At 38.4% G+C, this 21,260-nt stretch overlaps 1 protein-coding gene across 1 annotated transcript in view; it reads left to right on the forward strand.

The window, feature by feature from the left end:
- The window catches only part of LOC111159700 (stAR-related lipid transfer protein 9-like), a 106,031-nt gene that overhangs the window by 47,734 nt on the left and 37,037 nt on the right, over nucleotides 1-21,260 (forward strand). The window contains exons 4-8 of the mRNA XM_022522265.1: nucleotides 8,223-8,339; nucleotides 9,503-9,535; nucleotides 9,625-9,686; nucleotides 12,191-12,303; nucleotides 20,092-20,161. Coding sequence (XP_022377973.1) covers nucleotides 8,223-8,339; nucleotides 9,503-9,535; nucleotides 9,625-9,686; nucleotides 12,191-12,303; nucleotides 20,092-20,161 — 395 coding nt within the window. The remainder of the gene's footprint in view (nucleotides 1-8,222; nucleotides 8,340-9,502; nucleotides 9,536-9,624; nucleotides 9,687-12,190; nucleotides 12,304-20,091; nucleotides 20,162-21,260) is intronic.

A 21,260-nucleotide genomic window follows, 5' to 3' on the forward strand; every position in this document is an offset into this window, starting at 1 on the left:
TCACAAAACTATAACAGACAGTACTAAAATTTGTATGTAACCCTCAAAAGACCCCAAATAGCCAAAACAATCTTGAGAAAGAACAATAAAGCTGGAGGAGAGGTATCCTAATGCCATATTTCAAGATACACTGCAAAGCTCTAGTACTCAAAACAGCATGGTACTGGCACAAAAATAGACACATAGATCAATGGAACAGAATAGAGAGCCCAGATGTAAACCCACACTTCCACAGCCTATTACTCTATGACAAAGGATGCAAGAATATACAGTCAGGAAAAGGCATTCTTCTCAATAAATGGTATTGGGAAAACTGGACAGCTACATGTGACATAATGGAAAACTGGGCCACTTTCTAATACCGTACACAAAATTAAATTCAAAATGGATTAAAGACCTAAGTGTGAGATCTGAAACCATAAAAATCTTAGAAGAGAACACAGATAGTAATTTATATGACGTAAGCTGTAGCAACATTTTTCTAGGTATGTCTCCTCAGATAAGGGAAACAAAAGCAAAAAATAAGCTATTGGGACTACATCAAAATAAAAAGCTTCTGCATGGCAAAGGAAACTATCAACAAGATAAAAAGGCAACCTAGGAATGGGAGAAGATATTCACAAGTGCTATATCCAGTAAGGAGTTAATATCCAAAATATATGAAGAACTTATACAACTCAACACCAAAAAGCCAAATAATTAAATTAAATTAATTAATTATATTAAATTATTTAATTAATTACTGCCAATTAAAAAATGGGCAGAAGACCTGTCTAGACATTTTCTCAAAGAAGTCATACACATGGCCAAGAGACACATGAAAGGGTGCTCAATATCACTAATCATCAGGGAAATGCAAATCAAAACCACAATGAGATATTACCTCACACCTGCCAGGATAGCTAAGATAAAAAACACAAGAAACAAGTGTTGGCAAGAATGGGGAGAAAAAGGAACCATCATGTACTCTTGGAATGTAAATTGGTATAGTCACTGTGGAAAACAGTATGGAGGATCCTCAGAAAATTAAAAATAGAGCTACCATATGATCCAGTAATTCCACTACTGGGTATTTACCTAAAGAAAACAAGAACACTAATTCGAAAAGATATATGCATCCCTATGAGTTTATTTTTAAACTTTTTTTAAAATTTCCAGTATAGTTAGCATTCATCTATTGATGGACACTTGGGCTGCTTCCATAATTTGGCTATTGTAAATAATGCTGCAATAAACGTGGGGGGCTGTGTGTGTGTGTTGAGTGGAATATTATGCAGCCATTAAAAAAGATGAGGTTGTGCCACTTGCAGTAACATGGATGGACCTAGAAGGGATTATGCTACTTGAAATATGTTGACTGAGAAAGACAAATACCATATAATTTCACTTATATGTGGAACTGAAAAAAAAAAAAAAACAAACAAATGAAAGAAAGCACAATCATATGTGGAAATACAGAGAACTAAATGATGGTTCCCAAAGGGGAAAAGGCTGGGGAGACGGGTAAAATAGGTGAGGAGAGGTAGATGATACAGGCTTCCAGTTACGGAATAAACAAATCATAGGAGTAAGTGAATAAAAAGTACAGCATAAATAATACAGTCAATGATATTGTAAAGCATTGTATGATGACAGATGGCAGCTATACTTGTGTGCATAACTTAATATATAGATTTGTCTAATTGTATTTTATACTTGAAAGTAATGTAATGTTGTCACCTCTATTCAAATAAAGTAACCCACTCAATTCAGCAAATTTATTTCAGGGTAAGGGGTACTTGACTAAGGTGAGTTGATTTCAAAGAATTTTGGAAATTGAGGGCTTAAAAATTGTGAAATCTGCATTTTTTTTCTGTTTTCTTACAACTGGGAATAATTGATCTTGAATTGCAGTTATAAACCGGTAGCACTAGTTGCTACTAATATTCCTTTTAACAAAATTTTATTTAAAAAAATTATTTTTAAGTAATCTCTACACACAGCATGGGGCTTGAACTCACAAACCCAAGATCAACAGCTGCATGCTCTACTGACTGAGCCGAACAGGCACCCCACTACTAGTATTTCTTAATGGGAGTTTTGGGTTTCATTCATCTCATGTTGGAAAGAGAATAAGAAAGCAGTCAATTGTTAACTCTTGAGGATAGTTGTGTAAATTATGAATATATAAAATTATAATTGTAAAAATGAATAACAGAAATGTTTAAAATCCTTAAGTGTTTTAGGAATATAGGAATGAAAAGCAATACACAAGAGCTTATATATTCTGAGTAGCAACCATATAAAACTTACATATTTGTAGAAAAATGGAGAACTACAGTGAAAATGTATTGTGTGCAGCAGTAACATTTGGGTAGGTCTTCCAGTTTTCTTTTGGGATGTTGACTAATCCTGATTTGGAAGTGCTCATATATTGTGATATCAAATTACAGTGTGTACATTATAGAAAATAAGTACAGAAGAAAGTGAGATAGAAATGCATGTATATTTCACCCTTTATTCTTCCTTCTTTCTGCTGACTGAAGCAATATACTGAATCCAGTTAGGAAAAGGCTGAATGCTTTGGTCTTTTCCAAATGCCCCCTAGTTCTGTAATGATGACAGTAGCTATAGGGTCTGAGAAATTTTAAGTGGGGCTACTCTGGTCTTTAGTCCTGTGTCATGGTTAAGAAAATTGCAGCCCTTCTGTCTCCTCCTCTTCCTTCTTCAGGAGGGATCTCCTGGATCAGGTACCTTATAGGGCATTGTGAGAAGAGGGCTAGTTTACAAAAACCAAGCAGAAACTCCAGAAAGATGCTGTTTTATCTCACCACAGAGTAGTATTCATTTTAGGAAGTGATAGTTACATACCACTAAAGGGTTGCTTAATGTGAATGGGCCACTGCCACTACCAGTGGGACCCTTCCATTGAGGCTAAGAATATGTCATTCCTGATGTATATCCTTTTTGTACCCATACCTCCGTGTTCAAATAAAGTAACTTTAATGAAGGAATGGGAAGAGATTTATTTGGCCGTTTCTGGGATTACTTCCCTGGATGTTTGTTGTTCCTGTGGTGGGAGATCTTGGGTCATAGGCATGAACTTTCCAAGGTTGACAGCCAGGTATTTAGAGATGGCAAATGGTGGTCTAAGGTTTTTCAGAGTAAAGTAACCTAGTTGTCTTATTGTTTCAGCCAGAACTCTGACTTAATGAAGGATTAAAATGACAAAGATACATTTTAGATCTTGTCGTGGGGTCATGGGGACATTGTTGATTCAGAGGAGAGGCCTTTACCTGGGGATATAATTTAAAGAAGGGACATATCTGAAAACATGCCTAAGAAGCAGAAAAAGTGACCTCTCTGCTATGAAGATTTTTGTAACTCTCCCAGCCCACAATCATTTTCCCTTCTCAGATACGTTTATATCTACCCTTCATTCATATTTTACTATGTACTAGTATTGAACTTTTTACTAACTGCATGGTCTGTCTCTTCAACCATATGGTAAGCTCATTTTGAACCAAGACATTGTTTTAAATGTCTTTCAAGTCTCTCACAGTGCCCCCTGCAGTGGTAGGGCCCTTTTGGCATTTTAATAAATATTTGCTTCCCAAGGTGAAGAGAAATCTGGTTCTGAGACCTGCCCTTGTCAAAACTAGTTTCTTTTAGAATATTGATTCTTCTTTCTCTCATTGGGTGTGGCATAGGTTTCAGTTGGCCTTATTTGTGTTTACTTGCATTTCAGAACTTCTGTTGTTTCTTTCACTTCTGATTCCTTGGAGACTGTTTAAAGAACAATTTCCATGGTATTTAGTGTATGTGTACATTTGCAATATGAATGAATATGGGAAATAAATTTCTCTGTTTTTCACCTTATAATATGGAGAAGCCAAGTAGGAAATCTAGTTCCATCTGTCAAAGTTAAATACAGGCTGTTGCCTGTTTCCTTTGGATAAAGCTGCTACAAAAGACGAGGGATAGTATCTGGTCCTTACTTGAACTAGGATCCAGATGATGATCAACTTCTGGCCAGGCTTGAAATGGAAGTGGACCATCTGTAAAAATTTATGCTGGGTAGCGACCCAAGGATGAATGACCTACAATGGGATTGAGGGACTAGCCCAGAATTTACCTGACATTTATGGAAAGTGGACAGTGTTTCCTGACATTTTGTGGGGTTGTTTTGTCAAATGTGACACAGATGAGGCTTTTTTCCTCCCTTCCTAAATACTTGCTTGCACTTTGGGTGGCACCTGCCAAGTGGACAGAAGAGTCTGGGCTGTGGTTTAGATATATTTGGCTACCTGGTGGGTGGGACTGTAGCATGCCTTCCCACTTGGAAAATTAAAGAGAAATTTTAAAATAAAAAATACTAAATTGTCTAGCCATAAACATAAGGAAAACTATGAGTATCGTAATAATTATAACAAGATAAAAAATAAAACAAGATAAAAAATAATTATAACAAGATAAAAAATATAAAAAATAAAACCTAGGTTTAATTTAGATTCTCATCATATTCAAGTATTCTTAATTACTATATTTGTGTCAGAATTTAAGACCTAGATTGGAACATTCAATATTATCTAAGAATAGAACAAAAGTCGGAAAGAGTAAGCTATATGCCAAAATATTAACAGTGGTTATCTCTAGATGGTGGGATTATTTTTATCAGCATTTTTTCCCTATTTTCAATTCCTGACTTTTATAATAAAATTCTCATAGTTGATACTCAAATGTTGTTTTTGTGAGTAAAGATGGTATCTGTTACTGAATTAGATACCAGTTTTACATAATGATGTATTGTACGGTGACTAACGTAACACACACACACAAAATAGACAGCAGTTTTACTAAAAGGAAAAAAGTTTTCTAGTTGAATCCTTTTATTTTAACAATGAATTTATAGGTCAAGAGAAATAAGTAATATTTAATATTAATTTAAACAAAATACATCATAGAATTTAAAGCCATTTTCTCACAAATATTCCTTTAGATAAATTAAAAACTGGTAAGTATTTCTTTATAATAGCAACTTCATTTTATAATAGAACTGTGTGGGTCAAAGCTACACATTTCCAGTTATAAAGTGAATAAGTAATGGTGATGTAATTGACAGCATAGTGACTATAGTTAATAATACTGTATTGCATATTTTTCAAATGATTTTATTTATTTATTTGTCAGAGAGCAAAAGCAGGGGGAGTAGCCGGCAGAGCAGGCAGAGGGAGAAGCAGGCTCTCCACTGAGCAAGAAGCCCACAGTAGGACTCAATCCCAGGACACTGGGATCATGACCTGGGCTGAAGGCAGATGCTTAACCAATTGAGCCACCCAGTTGTCCCTATATTGCATATTTGAAAGCCGCTAGGAGAGTGGTCTTCAAAGTTCTTATCATGATTTTAAAAAAGTTGGTAGCTTTGTATGCTGATCTATGTTAATGACTTGTGATCATTGTGGAATACATATAAATATCAGATTAAATAATATATTGTATACCTGAAACTAATATAGTGTTATGTCAAATATACCTCAATAGAAAACAAAAGAGAAACCAGAAGAAAAAATACATGAAGACTTTCTGTGGAAAAGTATTAAGGGCCAAGAACTTAATATATTTTGTTGGATAGGTAACCTCCTATAAATGACATGATTTTCATATTATAGGTAGGAAATAATAATCCCTAGGCTCTAGCAAAAACCTTCAAGATATGAAGAGTTTTAAAGATTTATTACTTTAATGGTTTATGAAAGTGTTTTTGGAAATAAATTTTTAGTAGGATAGAAAATAGAAGTTTTTCAAAAGTTATCTGTGAAGTTGGGAAGTATTAACTATGGTATCTGTATTCAGGTGTCTATTTTCCAAAATAAGTACATAGCTCTTTTTAAAATAGATGAGGATATCAGAAAGAAAGATGACTGAGTAGTTCTTATACAGAAAAGTGGGAAAAAAGTGTAATAACAAGAAAAACTTTAATTAGTGCTCACTTTGTTCCAAACATTGTTCTAAATGCTTTCCATATATTAGAACAATTAATCCTCTCAAAAACCCAGTGAGTTTTAGGTGCTTTTTTAAAAACTCTATTTCTTTTTTTTTTTTTTTTAACTTTTTTGTTATGTTAGTCACCATATAAGGCATCATTAGTTTTTGAAGTAGTGTCTTCTAGGTGAGGAAACTGAGGTAAGGTTACCTCCCTAAGGAGCCAGGCTTGGAACCTAGAAAGTTCCAAAACGTGTTCTTAGTGATTAAACTATAGGTAGCTGTTTAGAGGAAGAGAAATAATCTTAAGCACTTTCCCCAACTCCAGGCACCATTAAGTTATATATTTTACATGAATGCTCTCTCTTTAAATAACAAGCTCCAGCCCTACTTTTCTCATTTTTTTAATTTTATCAAATAATTTTATTTAACAGTGTGCTAATGTAACACATTATCAGATAGTTCTCCATTTTTTGTCTATAATGGACATTTTAAATCAGTATCCTGAATCTACAAACAGAAAAAAAAAAAATCTCTTTGGACTTCTACATGTTAATGCAGTGCAAAAAACATTTAAGAAATGGTTAATATAGTTAATATAACAAACTGTATAAATATATACCTTCTCTGAAAGATTTTAAATGATATAAAAATAATTATAGCAATGTGTTGTTGGATTTTTTAATTAACATATAATGTATTATTTGTTTCAAGGGTACAGGTCTGTGATTCATCAGTCTTACACAATTCACAGTACTCACCATAGCACATACCCACCCCATCCCTTCCATCCCCCCTCTCCTCCAGCAAGATTAAGATTAAGAGTCTCTTATGGTTTGTCTCCCTCTCTGGTTCTCTATACAGATTACCACAAGTTTGGAGAGAGGATGGGTCAATAGAGCCATAAATGGTATTAACCTTATGTCAACCTTGGGAGACAAACCATGAGACTTCTTTTTTTCTTTTTTTTTTTTAAAGATTTTATTTATTTGTTTGAGAGAGAGAGAGGAGAGAGCATGAGAGCTGAGAAGGTCAGAGAGAGAAGTGGACTCCCTGTGGAGCTGGGAGCCCAATGTGGGACTTGATCCTGGGACTCTGGGATCATGACCTGAGCCAAAGGCAGTCCCTCAACCAACTGAGCCACCCAGGTGCCCTGAGACTTCTTTTTTAAAAAATATTTTATTTATTTGTTTGACAGAGATAACACGTACGCAAGCAGGGGGAGTGGCAGACATAAGGAAAGGGAGAAGCAGCCTCCCCACTGAGCAGAGAACCTGACACTGGGCTCGATTCCAGGACCCTGGGAACATGTCCTGAGCTGAAGGCAGATGCTTAACTGACTGAGCCCCCATAAGAGACTCTTGATTATAGGACACAAACTGAGGGTTGCCAGAAGGAAGACAGGTGGGGAGATGGATTAACTGGGTGATGGGCATTAAGGATGGCATGTGATGTAATGAGCACTGGGTGTTATATGCAACTGATGAATCACGGAACTCTACCTCTAAAACTAGTAATACACTATTTGTTAATTAATTGAATTTCAATTTAAAATAAAGTGTCAGTACAACTCTGGATTTTTTTTTTAAGTTTTTAATTCCAGTTAGTTGACATACAGTGTTTTATTAGTTTCAGGTGTACAGTGTAGTGATTCATCAATTCCATACATCACTACTCAGGGTTATTTGTTCATTTTTTTTTTTATAATTTTTTTTTTAATTTATTTATTTGACAGACAGAGATCACAAGCAGGCAGAGAGGCAGGCAGAGAGAGAGGAGGAAGCAGGCTCCTTGCCGAGCAGAGAGCCCAATGCGGGGCTCGATCCCAGGACCCTGAGATCATGACCCAAGCCGAAGGCAGTGGTCCAACCCACTGAGCCACCCAGGCGCCCCTATTTGTTCATTTTTTAAGTTTTTAAAAATTTTCTTTATTTTAATTATGTCTATACCCAATGTGGGGCTTGAACTCATGACCCCCAGATCTAGTGTCGCATGTTCTTCCAACTAATCCTTGGGTTATTTTTAATCTAAAAATAAAGTGTTTCAAACACAGGTGACTATAAATTCCCTATAATATCTCAAGAATCAATTCAGTTTCAGAAAAAAGATTGCTAAGGAAAATGTATTCATTCAAATATATTTTAAAGTGCTTACTGTATGCCAGGCACAATGCTAGACATTATAAATTTTAAAATGATATGGTTCCTTAATCTGGTATGGGAAGAACTACATTGATGTGCTTTCTACTTTCGTTGTGACAGGTTTTCCAGGATTTGGGAACTGAAGTATTGTCTGGAGCTGCTAAAGGCTACAACATCTGCCTTTTTGCCTATGGGCAGACAGGCTCTGGGAAGACATACACCATGCTGGGGACCCCAGTGAGTATTGGTATTGGAATATGATCTCTTTCTACTGCCGCAGCAAGCCTGAATCTCACACTGTCTTTGTTACTGAGAGAAAGAGTGCGAATTTAGTAATTATTGAACTTTAATAAGATTTAATGGGCTCTCTTTTGTATTAAGAATGGGTTTCTTGGTCCTTTAATTGAAAGATGAACTTTGAATAATTAGCCCCTCTTTATTAAACCTTGAAGAACCTTAGAATTACATGACTCCCTTTGATGAAGCTGACCTTGTCAGTTGTTTTGCATTTCTCATATCATTTCCAAGTTCATCACTTGAAGCTTTTTAACACAAGCCCCAGACTGAATCTGAAGTGTTGCTTAGGGCTATGCAGAAATGGGGCTATGTGTGTTAGATCTGAGCATTGGAAAGAAGCAGGAGAACTACCTACTGGGTTGGAGACTTAAAAAGTATGGAGGACTTATGAGAGCCTTACTTTGTCATGGAGAATTGAGAAGGTAGAGGTCCTTAAGCATACCTCTTTGTTTTATGTTTAGAAGTATCTTGGTGAGTTGAACTGGTGTGGCAGGTGACAAATAACACTACCCAGGGACATTCTCTGTGACACTTTTCTCCCAAAAGATTATCTGTATTTTTGTGCTCAGCTCGTTGCTTAACTATGTCCATGTTTAGTGTGCTTTTATATATTTGAAGAAAGAAGAAAATGTCCATTAAACCAGGGGTGTAAAAACTTTAACCTACATACAAATTAGCAGTGGACCCAAGATGAAAAAAGAAGCTGCTTTTCCCTAAATGTGTATTTTAAACACCCATGTACTCTAGTTCTCCTGTGTATATAGGGATAGAAAGTTTTCAGAAGGGACCACAGTGGTAAATTGGTTTATCCAAGAAGGATGTAACCTTTATTGTGTGAAAGCAGGTACCTGGATTTGTTAGCCTCTCCTCTCTTCCTTCTTATGGTAATAATCTGCCTCTCAGCTGGTACTTACCTCCCTCCTGAGTATCTCCTGAGAGCCAGGCAAATAGTCTTCTACATACCACCAGTGAAACTCCCTAAAAGTGAAGAGGCTAGCGCAGGAAGCCCATGTGCCCATCCCCTGCCAACCTTGGTTTCTGGGTGTTGGGGGAGAGTTTTTCTGTGCGTGAACAGTAATGCTTTCCTTTCTTCTGTTCACCAGGCTTCTGTTGGGCTGACGCCACGGATATGTGAGGTATAGACTCTGTTTTAAGTAGATCCTCTCAAAGTAGACCTTCTTTGTACACTTCCTTCACTGAAACTCCAACCCTCTGGTTTGTGCAGGGTCTCTTCATCAGGGAGAAGGACTATGCCCCACTGCCTTCCTCTTGTAGGATAAAAATAAGGTAAGAATCTTTCAGGCTCTGGGGCCTAAAATATTTCCATTTCCACTCCAAATTCTAGCATGTTCAGCTGTCCTCTCTTTGTATCAAGAGTCATCCAGAGGAACGGAGAAAAGCCACAGAAGCAATATTTTGCAGTATAGGGAGATGAGAAACATACTTAGATCTTTGGGTTGTAGGAAACTTAATTCCTATCCCTACACTTAACAAACGGGTGTTTCATGTGGATCAGCTTGCCCTGGCTGTCTATTTTACTTTTCTTCACTTTCCTTACAATTTACTACTAGCTTTTGGAATTTCTCTTCCAGCTCCCGCTGCATTGTTCTTTGGGTCAGTTGTTCCTAAGCTCTAGTTCCGAGACAGTGCTGGTTACTCCAATGTGAAGTTTTAGCCAGTCTGTAGTGAAAATGTTAGTGCAAGGTTACCAGCTGCCCAATTACCCTTAATTTTTTCTATTTTATTTTTTTTGGGATTCAGTGTCCTTTTTAAAAAAACATGAAATGTATGGGGCACCTGGGTGGCTCAGTGGGGTAAGCCTCTGCCTTCAGCATAGGTCATGATCGCAGGGTCTGGGGATGGAGCCCCGCATCCGGCTCTCTGCTCGGCGGGGAGCCTGCTTCCCCCTCTCTCTCTGCCAGCCTCTCTGCCTACTTGTGATCTCTATCAAATAAATAAATAAAATCTTAAAAAAAAAACACATGAAATATAATTCACATACCATAAACTTCATGCTTTTGAAGTATATATTTTTCAGTGTTTTTCTTTATATTTATAAGGTTGTTCAATCACCTTACTATCTAATTCCAGAACATTTTCATAACCCCAAAATGAATAAATCCCTTTTAAGAAATTAAATGATAGTAAACAGTATCTGTACATTTTTTTTTAAGTTTGTGAAGTAAAAATTTGTAGGCCTTTGTGTGTGTGTGTGTGTGTGTGTGCCTGTGTGTGTAAACATGTACCTGTATATTAAATGTTTTATTGTCCCTGAAATCTGGGAATCACTATTCTGAGAGACATCTGGGCTTCCTGTGTCCAATTCTGAGAAAGAAGGAGAAACAATTTAAAAGAAGAGTGCAGGGGCGCCTGGGTGGCTCAGTGGGTTAAGCCGCTGCCTTCGGCTCAGGTCATGATCTCAAGGTCCTGGGATCGAGTCCCGCATCAGGCTCTCTGCTCAGCGGGGAGCCTGCTTCCCTCTCTCTCTCTCTCTCTCTCTCTGCCTGCCTCTCTGTCTACTTGTGATCTCTCTCTGTCAAATAAATAAATAAAATCTTTAAAAAAAAAAAAAAAAAAAAAGAGTGCAAGGTGGCCTGGGTGGCTCAGTGGGTTAAAGCCTCTGCCTTCGGCTCAGGTCGTGATCTCGGGGTCCTGGGATTGAGTCCTGCGTTGGGCTCTCTGCTCAGTGGGGAGCCTCTTTCCTTCTCTCTCTCTGCCTGCCTCTCTGCCTGCTTGTGATCTCTCTCTCTGTCAAATAAATAAATAAAATCTTAAAAAAAAAAGATTTAATAAAAAAATAAAAAATAAAAGAAGAGTGCATAGAGTTCATCTGAGGTGGAGCCTTTTTTTTTTTTTTTAAAGATTTTATTTATTTGTCAGAGAGAGAGAGGGAGAGAGAGCAAGCACAGGCAGACAGAATGGCAGGCAGAGGCAGAGGGAGAAGCAGGCTCCCCGCTGAGCAAGGAGCCCGATGTGGGACTCGATCCCAGGACGCTGGGATCATGACCCCAGCCGAAGGCAGCTGTTCAACCAACTGAGCCACCCAGGCGTCCCGAGGTGGAGCCTTTTTTAATGGCCGCTGGCTTCATAGGCAAACATCTGTGTTCTGATGAGGAAGACCTTTCTGTGAGAAGTTTGTTTTCTTAACAAAATTTTTGCTGATTGTAATCAAGAATTGTAGCTATGTTATTATTTTAAAAAGGAATTAAATACCAGCAGGTACCTATAAGATAGAGCATATCTTAGAGTCCCATTGTATGAAACAGGTAAAATGAGATCTCTCCTACTTAAATTAGGGGTGGGGACCAGAATCTTTCTCATTTGGCTTTCCTCATTGCTTAGCAGTGGCTCTCGAGATGCCTTCACAGAGCACTGAGAGGTCGTAGATGATGTTTGAAAATCACTTAAGAAATAAGCCTTAAACTCTATGGTCTGATCAAGGTATAGGCTGGTGGCAGTATAACCCACAACTATGCTGAAATAGCCTCTTGAAGGCTTAATTTGAATCAAGGCTGACTTTGTAAACTTACAACTGTGAAGTGATGACAGCTAATGTGGCAACATAATTGTGCATGCGTAGAAAGAGACTCAAGAGCGAACCCTGGCATGGTCAAGGTCTTAGAGTGTCAGAGGTGGAACTAGGTTAAGAATTAGGGCCTTCTGATTCTTGGCTTAGTGTTTTGCCCACTTTCTTCCAAATCTAACTATGTTGCCTTCTTTAAAGTGTAATTTTGAAAAGATGTCATCATTTTCCAAAATCTGATTATGTGCCTTGTTCCACATGTCTCTAGTTTCCTGGAAATCTATAACGAACGAGTACGGGATCTGCTGAAGCAATCTGATCAGAAGAAGTCCTACACTCTGCGTGTCAGAGAGCATCCAGAGATGGGGCCCTATGTACAAGGTGAGCCACTGTGGTTCTGGAGGTCTGAGACCAAATGGAATTCTGGGAAGCTTTCCTAATGGTCATGGATTCATTCAACAAATAAATAATGAAACTTGCTATGTGCCACCTATTGTACTAGATGTTGGATAAATAACCGTAAATAGAAAAGACAGTCCTGCCCTCATAGGCAGGCTTATAGTCTTGTGGGGGTGAGGCAGAAAATAAACACTTAATTACAAGTTGTGATAAAGACTAATAAAAAAAATAGATGTCATGATGGAAAAGAACAGTGGGCAGTATAGATAGTCTATCTGCATGGCAGGGTCATGAAATGCTTCTTTGAGGAGATTCAAGAGCCAATCATGTAAAGAATGGTATTCTGAGGGGAAGGATGATTCTGACAGAAGGAGCAGCATGAGCAAGAGCCCTAAGAGAAGGGCTGGGTGGTTGCAAAGAGGCCAGTGTGTCTAAAGAATAGTGAAGGAGGGGGAAAGGGGCATGGAATAAGGTGGAGTCTTTCGTGGCAGGTCCAGAGGGCCTGGACTGATTTTCAGATCAGCTAATCTCCTTTTCAGGGTGGTTTTCTCACTGGTGGCGATAAGGGGATGAGGAGCTGTCACACATGACACTGGTCTGAGCTGCTTCCTTATTAACTACTGATATTTGGTGTTCGGTACTATCTGTCTTAACCTACTAGACTAGGTCTTACTATGAGGTAGGAACAGTTGTATTCTTTCGTACAGGAAGTTTTTACCCTTTCAGCCCACTTTACAAAGAGCAACATATGAATTTTATGCTCCTATTCCTTCAGAAATATACTAATTTAATTCCTAACAAAGAGATGGACACGAAAGATCAAGAGCTGGTCTCTTCTTTATCAGGGCATGGCTAATGGAGTGTGCCAGTTACAGATTCTGCTACCTGTGTCTTTTCCCAAAGGTTCCATCATGAACAGCAGCCTGGAAACAAACAAAAAATACCATTTACTTTTCTGGGAGCCAGTAGTTTACTTCATAAAACTCTGTGCATATAAATTTTTGTGTAAAGCGGTACTTTGAGGGCAGACCAGAAGTTGATGCAGTGCTGTCAAAGTTTCTTACTTTTGTATTTTATTTTAATGTATGTGTGTGTGGTAGGGGGAGTAACTAGAGGAGACCGAAGATGTAGTCCAAATGTCCCCCTTGCACAGAAGCTAAAATGAAGCTGCAAGAAGCTACAGGGTGTTCCCAAAGTCACACAGTAGTTGGTGCAGGGTTGGAACTGAGAACCTTGCCTAGGATAGGAAGAGATCAGTGGGATGGAATCCTGTACATCAAGGTGACCTGTGACTATAGATTCTTTGATCGGCATTGTACTTGAAACCCAGAGAAGGTAGGAACTTATGCAAGGTCATTCAGTTTGGGTGATACACCCAAGGCCAATGATAGGAACCGGACTGAAGTCTCAGGGCTCTTTTGGACCTTCATGGAGCAAACCCTTGTGGGGGCAGGGGATGGTTGGTAGGAAATAATTCTACCCAGCAAAAGGTCTCTTGGGTCCTTTGGGTTACATGTTTTTGAAAGTTGGTCTGGACTTTCTTAAATCATGACAAATATAGGTCAACAGTCCTTGCATTTCTTAGTGAAGGAGCCTTGAGCTCAAGTACCGTCCTGGGACGCTAAAACCCTGAATAGTCACACTGAGCTATTACTTCCATTACCACCTTCTGATGGCATTGCCGTGAACTTCTTCTTTTAAGATTTTATTTATTTATTTGAGAGAGAGAACATGCATGCGTGCAAGTGGAGGGAGGAACAGAGGGAGAGGGAAAGAATCTCAAGCAAATTGCCTGCTGATCATGGAGCTTGACATGGGGCTCGATCTCACAACCCTGAGATGATGTCCTGAGCTGAAATCAAGAGTTGGATGCTTAACTGACTGAGCCACCCAGCACCCCTACAGCAAACTTTTAGTTCTTTAAATGTTTGCCTTCTCATTCATTTATTTGTATTATCTGCCTGCCTATATCTGTGTCTATGTAGCTCTATCTTCAGGCTCATATATTCTGTGAATATGATTAATAAGTGGAAAGTGGTTTCTGCTTTGAAACCAATTTTATGGGAATTTATTGGGCACATGCTAGATACCCATACTATTCAGGGTGTTCCAGGAAATAAATATGAGAACTTACAGTTCTAGTTCAGAATTGTGAGCTAGAATTTGATAGTTGCCTAAAGCACAGGAAAGGAAGGGGGTAGCCTATTACTTTCCATTAAAAAGTTTATTAATTAGATGACTGGTTAAGTTGAAATCTGAAATGTACACAGCCCTGCCCAAAGCACCTGAGAGGCCAGTGGTTGTAGGTGTCATTTAAATGAAGAAAAGATAATATCATGTTTTTTGCCTTGATCTTAATCTTAACATAAAGGGATAGGTACAGAGCAGGAGATGTTGGTGGTAGGTAATTGCCTTGCCCCCAGTTTTTGTTGTTGTGGGTTTTTTTTTTTTATTTTCTGTGTGTTCAATCTGCACAAAACTTTTTTTCTTTTTAATTTTTGTTTTTTTAACTTCTTAAATCTTTTTTCCCCTTGCCTTTCTACACTTACTAAGACCTCTGGTACCATATTAAATAGAAGTGCTAGCAGTATTTAGTCTTGTTTCCAGGGGAAAGCTTCAATGTTATACCATTAAGTATGATGTTTGCAATAGTGTTTGTTTTTAATAAATATCCTTTTTTAAAAAAGATGTTATTTATTTATTTGACAGAAAGAGAGAGATCACAAGTAGGCAGAGAGGCAGGCAGAAAGAGAGGGGGAAGCAGCTCCCCACTGAGCAGAGAGCCCGATGCGGGGCTCAATCCCAGGACCCCACGATCATGACTTGAGCCAAAGGCAGAGGCTCAACCCATTGAACCACCCAGGTGCCCCTTTATTTATTTAATTTTTAAAATTTATTTGACAGAGATCACAAGTAGGCAGAGAGGCAGGCAGAGAGAGAGGAAGGGGAAGCAGGCTCCCTGCCGAGCAGAGAGCCTGATGTGGGACTCGATCCCAGGACCCTGAGATCATGACCTGAGCCGAAGGCATCGGCTTAACCCACTGAGCCATCCAGGCGCCCCCAGGTACCCCTTTAATAAATATTCTTTATCACACACTTGTAAAAATGTCCGTAGCAAAGGATCAGGTTTGTTTGTTTTTTAAAGATGTATTTATTTGAGAGAGAGTGTGCACATGTGTGCAAGTGGGGAATGGGGTAGAGGGAGAGAGAGAATCCTCGAGTACACTCCCTGCTGAGCTTGGAGCCTAATGTGGGGCTTGATCCCAGGACCCTGAGATCATGACCTGAGTGAAATGAAGAGTCAGCCACTTAACTGACTGCCACTTAGGTGCCCTGCAAAGGACCAGGTTTTTTTTGTTTTGATTTTTAATTCCAAGCTATGGCAAACTAACACTTGAGTAAAATAAAGATGAGTTACTAGAAAAATGAAAATGACATCTTAATTACAAGCCCCCAATTTTTTTACAATTCAAAAGATGTAAAATCACTCTGTCACATTGTTATAAAAGTTGCTAAATTTCTTTATCTATCTCATTACGTACTAATAATAGTTTGAGAACCGGCCTTAGTCTTTGGATTAGCTTTGAGAAACATTGCCATAGCAGATTAAGGGAATTCTCTTTTTTTCCCCTAGTTTTCTTTTTTTAAAGATTATATTTATTTATTTGAGAGAATGAGAGAGAACATAGACAGAGGGAGGTGCAGAGGGAGAGGGAGAAGCAGACTCCCTGCCGAGCAGGGAGCCCAGTGCAGGGCTTTATCCCAGGACCCTGGAATAGAGTTTCCCTGAGTTGAAGGCAGATGCTTAGCTGACTGACCCACCGATGGGCCCCTCTCCCTAGTTTTCTAAGAGTTTTTGTTTTTTAACATTGAAACAAATTAAACTTCTTAAAAAGCTGCAAGAACTTTTTTCTTGAGCCATTTGTGAGTGAGTTGCCAATCTATTGACCCATCTCACCTGATTATTTTAGGGTGTTTTCTCTCCATTCCTTCAAACAAGAATGTTCTCCTGTATCATTACAACACAATCACCCAAATCAGGAAATAAACTTTGGCATGTTACCACCATCTAATCCTTACAGCCCATTTAAATTTCTCTAATTGTCCCAATAATTGCTCATTTGAGATTCACATGTTGCATGTTGTTAGGGTATTTCTTTGGTTTGGAAAGTTTCCTGGGTCTCTCTTTAACTTACATGAACTTGACAACCATCAAGTGGTGCACAATTTTGATATGTCCCATTACTCATGATTTTCAAGATGATATCTTACAGCCTTCTTCACTCTAGAATTGCTGTTCTCCTTTTGTAATCAACAAGTGTTTGTGGGGCAGTACTGTGAAATCATGTATCTATCCCATCTTCATCTTATTTTCAATTTATGTCAGTATAGATTCATGCTTGTCTATTTTATTCAATGAATTATCTTCTGTTACTGTGATTTTTTTTATTCTGATGCTCAAATTATTCCAAATTTAGTCAACGAAATCCCTTTCAAGTGTATTTCTGTGACATTTTAACATGTCACTATTATTCTTTAAGCACCTTGTTTTCTGGCATAGAGGTATTCCAGGCTTATCTTCTACTTTCTTTGCCTCAGTCTTGGAATCAGCCATTTCTTTTTACTTTTATTTATCTTACCTGTTCCTTTTTGCTGGAGAGTAGTATTTAGAAATTAAAGCTAAGATATAGGTGCTATGTATGCCTATTACTATTGATGTTGCAACGTGTGGTCCTTCTGAGTGGACAGATCTAGGTAATCTGTGTTCATACCAGTAGCTCTAATTGCTGTCCAACACAACAGAGTTCATTCTCGATTTCTCCCTTTTCATATTTGTAATTCCTTAATTTTATTTTTTAAAAAGACATATATTTATTTAAGAAAGAACAAAAGCGAAGGGAAGGGCAGAGGAAAAGAGAGAATCTCAAGCAGATTCCCCTCTGAGCGCAGAGCCCAGTGTGGATCCCATAAGTGCATCTGAGTGGAAACCAAGAGTAGGACATCCAACTGACTGAGTCACTCAGGCACCCTTGTAATTCTTTTATTTAACAGGGGAAGTACTTCTCTGATCTGCCTTCCTACATGTAATCAGTCTCCTTGCCATTGCTCTTCTCTCTCTCATGTGGGTACCCTCCTTGCCTGGCTGTGGTTAGACACCCTCTGCTGGGCCCTGTCTCCACAGTTCCAGCACTCTGTGTGGGGCTGCCTGCCCCTTAGCTCCCCACTGTGTAGGTGCATTCTATACCCCTCTTGGTCTTTGTATCCCTTTGCTGGTCCACCTCCCCACTCTGACATGGAAGCTCTGCCTCTGACATGGATGCTCCCTTCAGCCCCCTCAGGCTCTGACTTTCTGGGCCAGGCTGCAACATGTGCAGTCACCCTCCTCACCCCCACTGTCCTGCCAGGCTTTCCGTTTGTGTGGACCCAAACAAACAAGGTTGTGGACAACCCTGCTCAGGCTTGTCTTGGCTATATGTACCAGGCAACCCTATGTGGACACACTCCCCCTCCTTTCAGGCTCTTCACCCTGCTCTGCGTCACTGCAGCCATCACTGCAGTCCCTCACCTTCATAGTAGCCTACCCTGCTCTGTTCAGCTTGATAACTTTAGGATTAAATTTGCAGGGAAGGGAGATAGAAGGGGTGCTAAAAATGTTTTAATAAGATTACTGTGTTTTGGGGTGCTTAGGTGGCTCAGATGGTTAAGCCTCTGCCATCGGCTCAGGTCATGAACTCAGGTCCTAGGATCGAGCCCTGCATCAGGCTCTGGTGAGTGGAAGTCTGCTTCTCCTTCTGTGTTCTCTCTCAAATAAATAAATAAAATCTTTTTAAAAATTACTGTGTTTTTACAAATTATTTTCCATAGCATATGACTTTTGTCTTATCCTGCTAATGTGGTTAATTACACTGATTATTATTATTATTTGGTTTTTGGTGTTTTTTTTCCTTAAAGATCAGGAAATAATTTTAAAATGTTTTAAAATTTAAATTCAATTTAGTTATCATATTGTGTATTAAGGGACGCCTGGGTGGCTCAGTGGGTTAAGCCTCTGCCTTCGGCTCAGGTCATGATTTCAGATTCCTGGGATCGAGCCCTGCATTGGGCTCTCTGCTCAGTGGGGAGCCTGCTTCCCCCTCTCTCTCTGCCTGCCTCTCTGCCTACTTGTGATCTCTCTCTGTCAAATAAATAAATAAAATCTTTTTAAAAATTAAAAAAAAAAAGTTTCAGGGATAGAATTTAGTCATCTATCAGTTGCATATAACACCCAGTGCTCATTACATCAAATGCCCTCTTTAATGCCCATCACCCAATTACCCCATTACCCCACCTACTTCCCCTCCAGCAACACTCAGTTTGTTTCCTATAGTTAAAAATCATTTATGATTTGTCTCCCTCTGTTTTTATCTTATTTTATTTTTCCTCCCTTTCCCCTATGTTCATTTGTTCTGTTTCTTAAACTCCATATATGATTGAAATCATATAGTATTTGTCTTTCTCTGACTGACTTATTTCACTTAGCATAATATCCTCTAGTTCCATCCATGTCACTGCAAATGGCAAGATTTCATTCTTTATGATGGCTGAATAACATTCAATTGTATATATATCCCACACTTTCTTTATCTTGTCATCTATTGATGGGCACTGGGCTGCTTCCATACTTTGGCTATTGCGAATAATGCTGCTATAAACATAAGGGTGCATATATCTTTTCAAATTAGAGTTTTCCTATTCTTTGGGTAAATAGTGGAAATACTGGACCATATGATAGTTCTGTTTTCTAATTTTTTAAGGAATCTCCATGCTGTTTTCCACAGTGTCTGCACCAGTTTCCATTCCCACCAATAGTGCATAAGGGCTTCCTTTTCACTACATTCTCACCAACATTTGTTGTTTCTTGTGTTTTTTATTTTAGCCATTCTGACAGGTATGAGGTGATACCTGATTGTGGTTTTAACAATAATTTCTTAATATAAAGAAATCCAGTCAATGTTGAAATTGCTTTGTTAATTTCTAGCATAATTATATTTACCAATCAAGCCGCCAAAGTTAGTCTGTCCCTGTATCTCTGATTGAGTTGTGAAGGCACTTTTTGACCTGGTCAGTAACTACCCATAAAGACTTACTTTCATGTCCTTAAGCTCCTCTTCACCTATCTGAAGCTGACCCATTCTTCAGTGACTCAATTCAAGTCTCACTCCCTCCATGAAGCCTGCCCTGGCCACTCCTCTGATCTCCTTACCATTTATTATCTCTTTTACTCCTGTGGCATTTGGCCATATTATGTTGTGTAGTATAAGTTCTTATGATTGTAAACTGCTTTTGGGTAGGGACATGTATACTGTATGTTTTGTATGTCAAATTGAGTCTGCCATCTTGTGGGACACATAGTATCTGTTTGCCTTAGCAATTTGGTGAGGGCCAAGGGAGATAATATAAGAACTTTTCTTATACCCTATATAGCTCAATTGTAAGGAATTACCTTTTTTTTGTTTTTATTAGCATAACCACTATATGAATTCTGGACTACATTTTCTGTGAGAGCAGAGACTTGTGTTTCCAGAGCCTATCATAATGCTTGACAGTAGGCTTCCCATTAAAAAATAAGTAAATAAAAAGATAATTTAACCATCTTAAAGAATTTAGTCAAGTTCTCTCATCCTTGTCTATCAAATGATATAAAATAGGATAAAGTTAATGGCCAACAGGAAGAAGTTAAACTTTACCAAAAATTTTATTTTCTTTTTTCCTCCCTCACAAATCTGATAGGTTTATCTCAACATGTAGTTACCAACTATAAGCAAGTAATTCAACTCTTGGAGGAGGGAATAGCAAACAGGTAACAGGTTTATTTGTTGCTGTCCTTCTTTCAGTCTTACTCTTCTTTCCCCCTTTGGAGTATATGATTATACTTCTCCTTGCAGCTTTCCCACATTCACAATCAGGAGGCCTTTCTCAGAACAGTAATGTACTCAGGATAAGGGGCAGTGGCTGAGATTTTGTGCATTTCTCACTAATAGTGAAGGTGGAGTTTGTTCTGGTTATAATAATATTGGGCAGTAAACCCAGAGTTACTCTGTGCTTTGTCTTATAATACATAACTTTTTGACTGAAGAAAAGATTCTTGCCTGCATTGTCCTCTCTGTAGGCTTGATAGAAATAAGATCCAATATAGTTTAAAGTGTTTCAGAAAATTGTTTTTCTTATAGTTTTGCATACTTGTAAATGCCACCCCTAAAAGACTGTTTTGAATCTGCAATGAATAAGCACTGTAGACTTTCCTATAAACTATTGTAAATTGTGATAATATTGCATATTTTTAGTTACTAGGAAATACCCAGACTGATATTAGTATATGCCTGAAAGAATAGCCTTTTTTACCTGGAAAAAACGTTGGGATTTAGTCTTCTTTTTACCCTATTAGTAGCAAGTCCAAGTTAATTGACTGTAAAGGAAGACCTTTAAATTTAACATTCCACTCCTTGGGTTTCATGGAACTATCCTGGAGGCACTTGCCTTTGGTCTTCAGGATACCCTGGGTTCCTTGATCTTGAAGTGTCAGGCTTCACCTTCTCTATCCTTGAATCATGAGACCCGACTTTGGAGTTTGACTCTTCTTAAATTCTCCAGCTCCTCTGAGGACAGAAGTCAATGACATGATCTTAAGCTGAAATATGATTGACTTAGATTTAGATGAAGGGAAGGCTCTTCTGACTTTAAGGATTAATATGATTAATATTGCAATGAATTTCTGAAGAAGACTTTGAATTTCACCTGGCTTAAGTATGACATTGACATAATTCAAGATCTCATTTCAAATTCCTTTCTGACACTGTAAGACTAATATTTAGTGTTTACTCACATTTTACTTTCTCTTTGATGCTTCTCCAGCAAGCTTTCTACCTCCATTTGTCCTACTTAACTGGGTCTGTTTTAGG

The sequence above is a fragment of the Enhydra lutris genome, unplaced genomic scaffold (assembly GCF_002288905.1).
Source record: "Enhydra lutris kenyoni isolate GAN:26980312 unplaced genomic scaffold, ASM228890v2 scaffoldscaffold4, whole genome shotgun sequence".
Taxonomy (NCBI): Eukaryota; Metazoa; Chordata; class Mammalia; order Carnivora; family Mustelidae; genus Enhydra; species Enhydra lutris.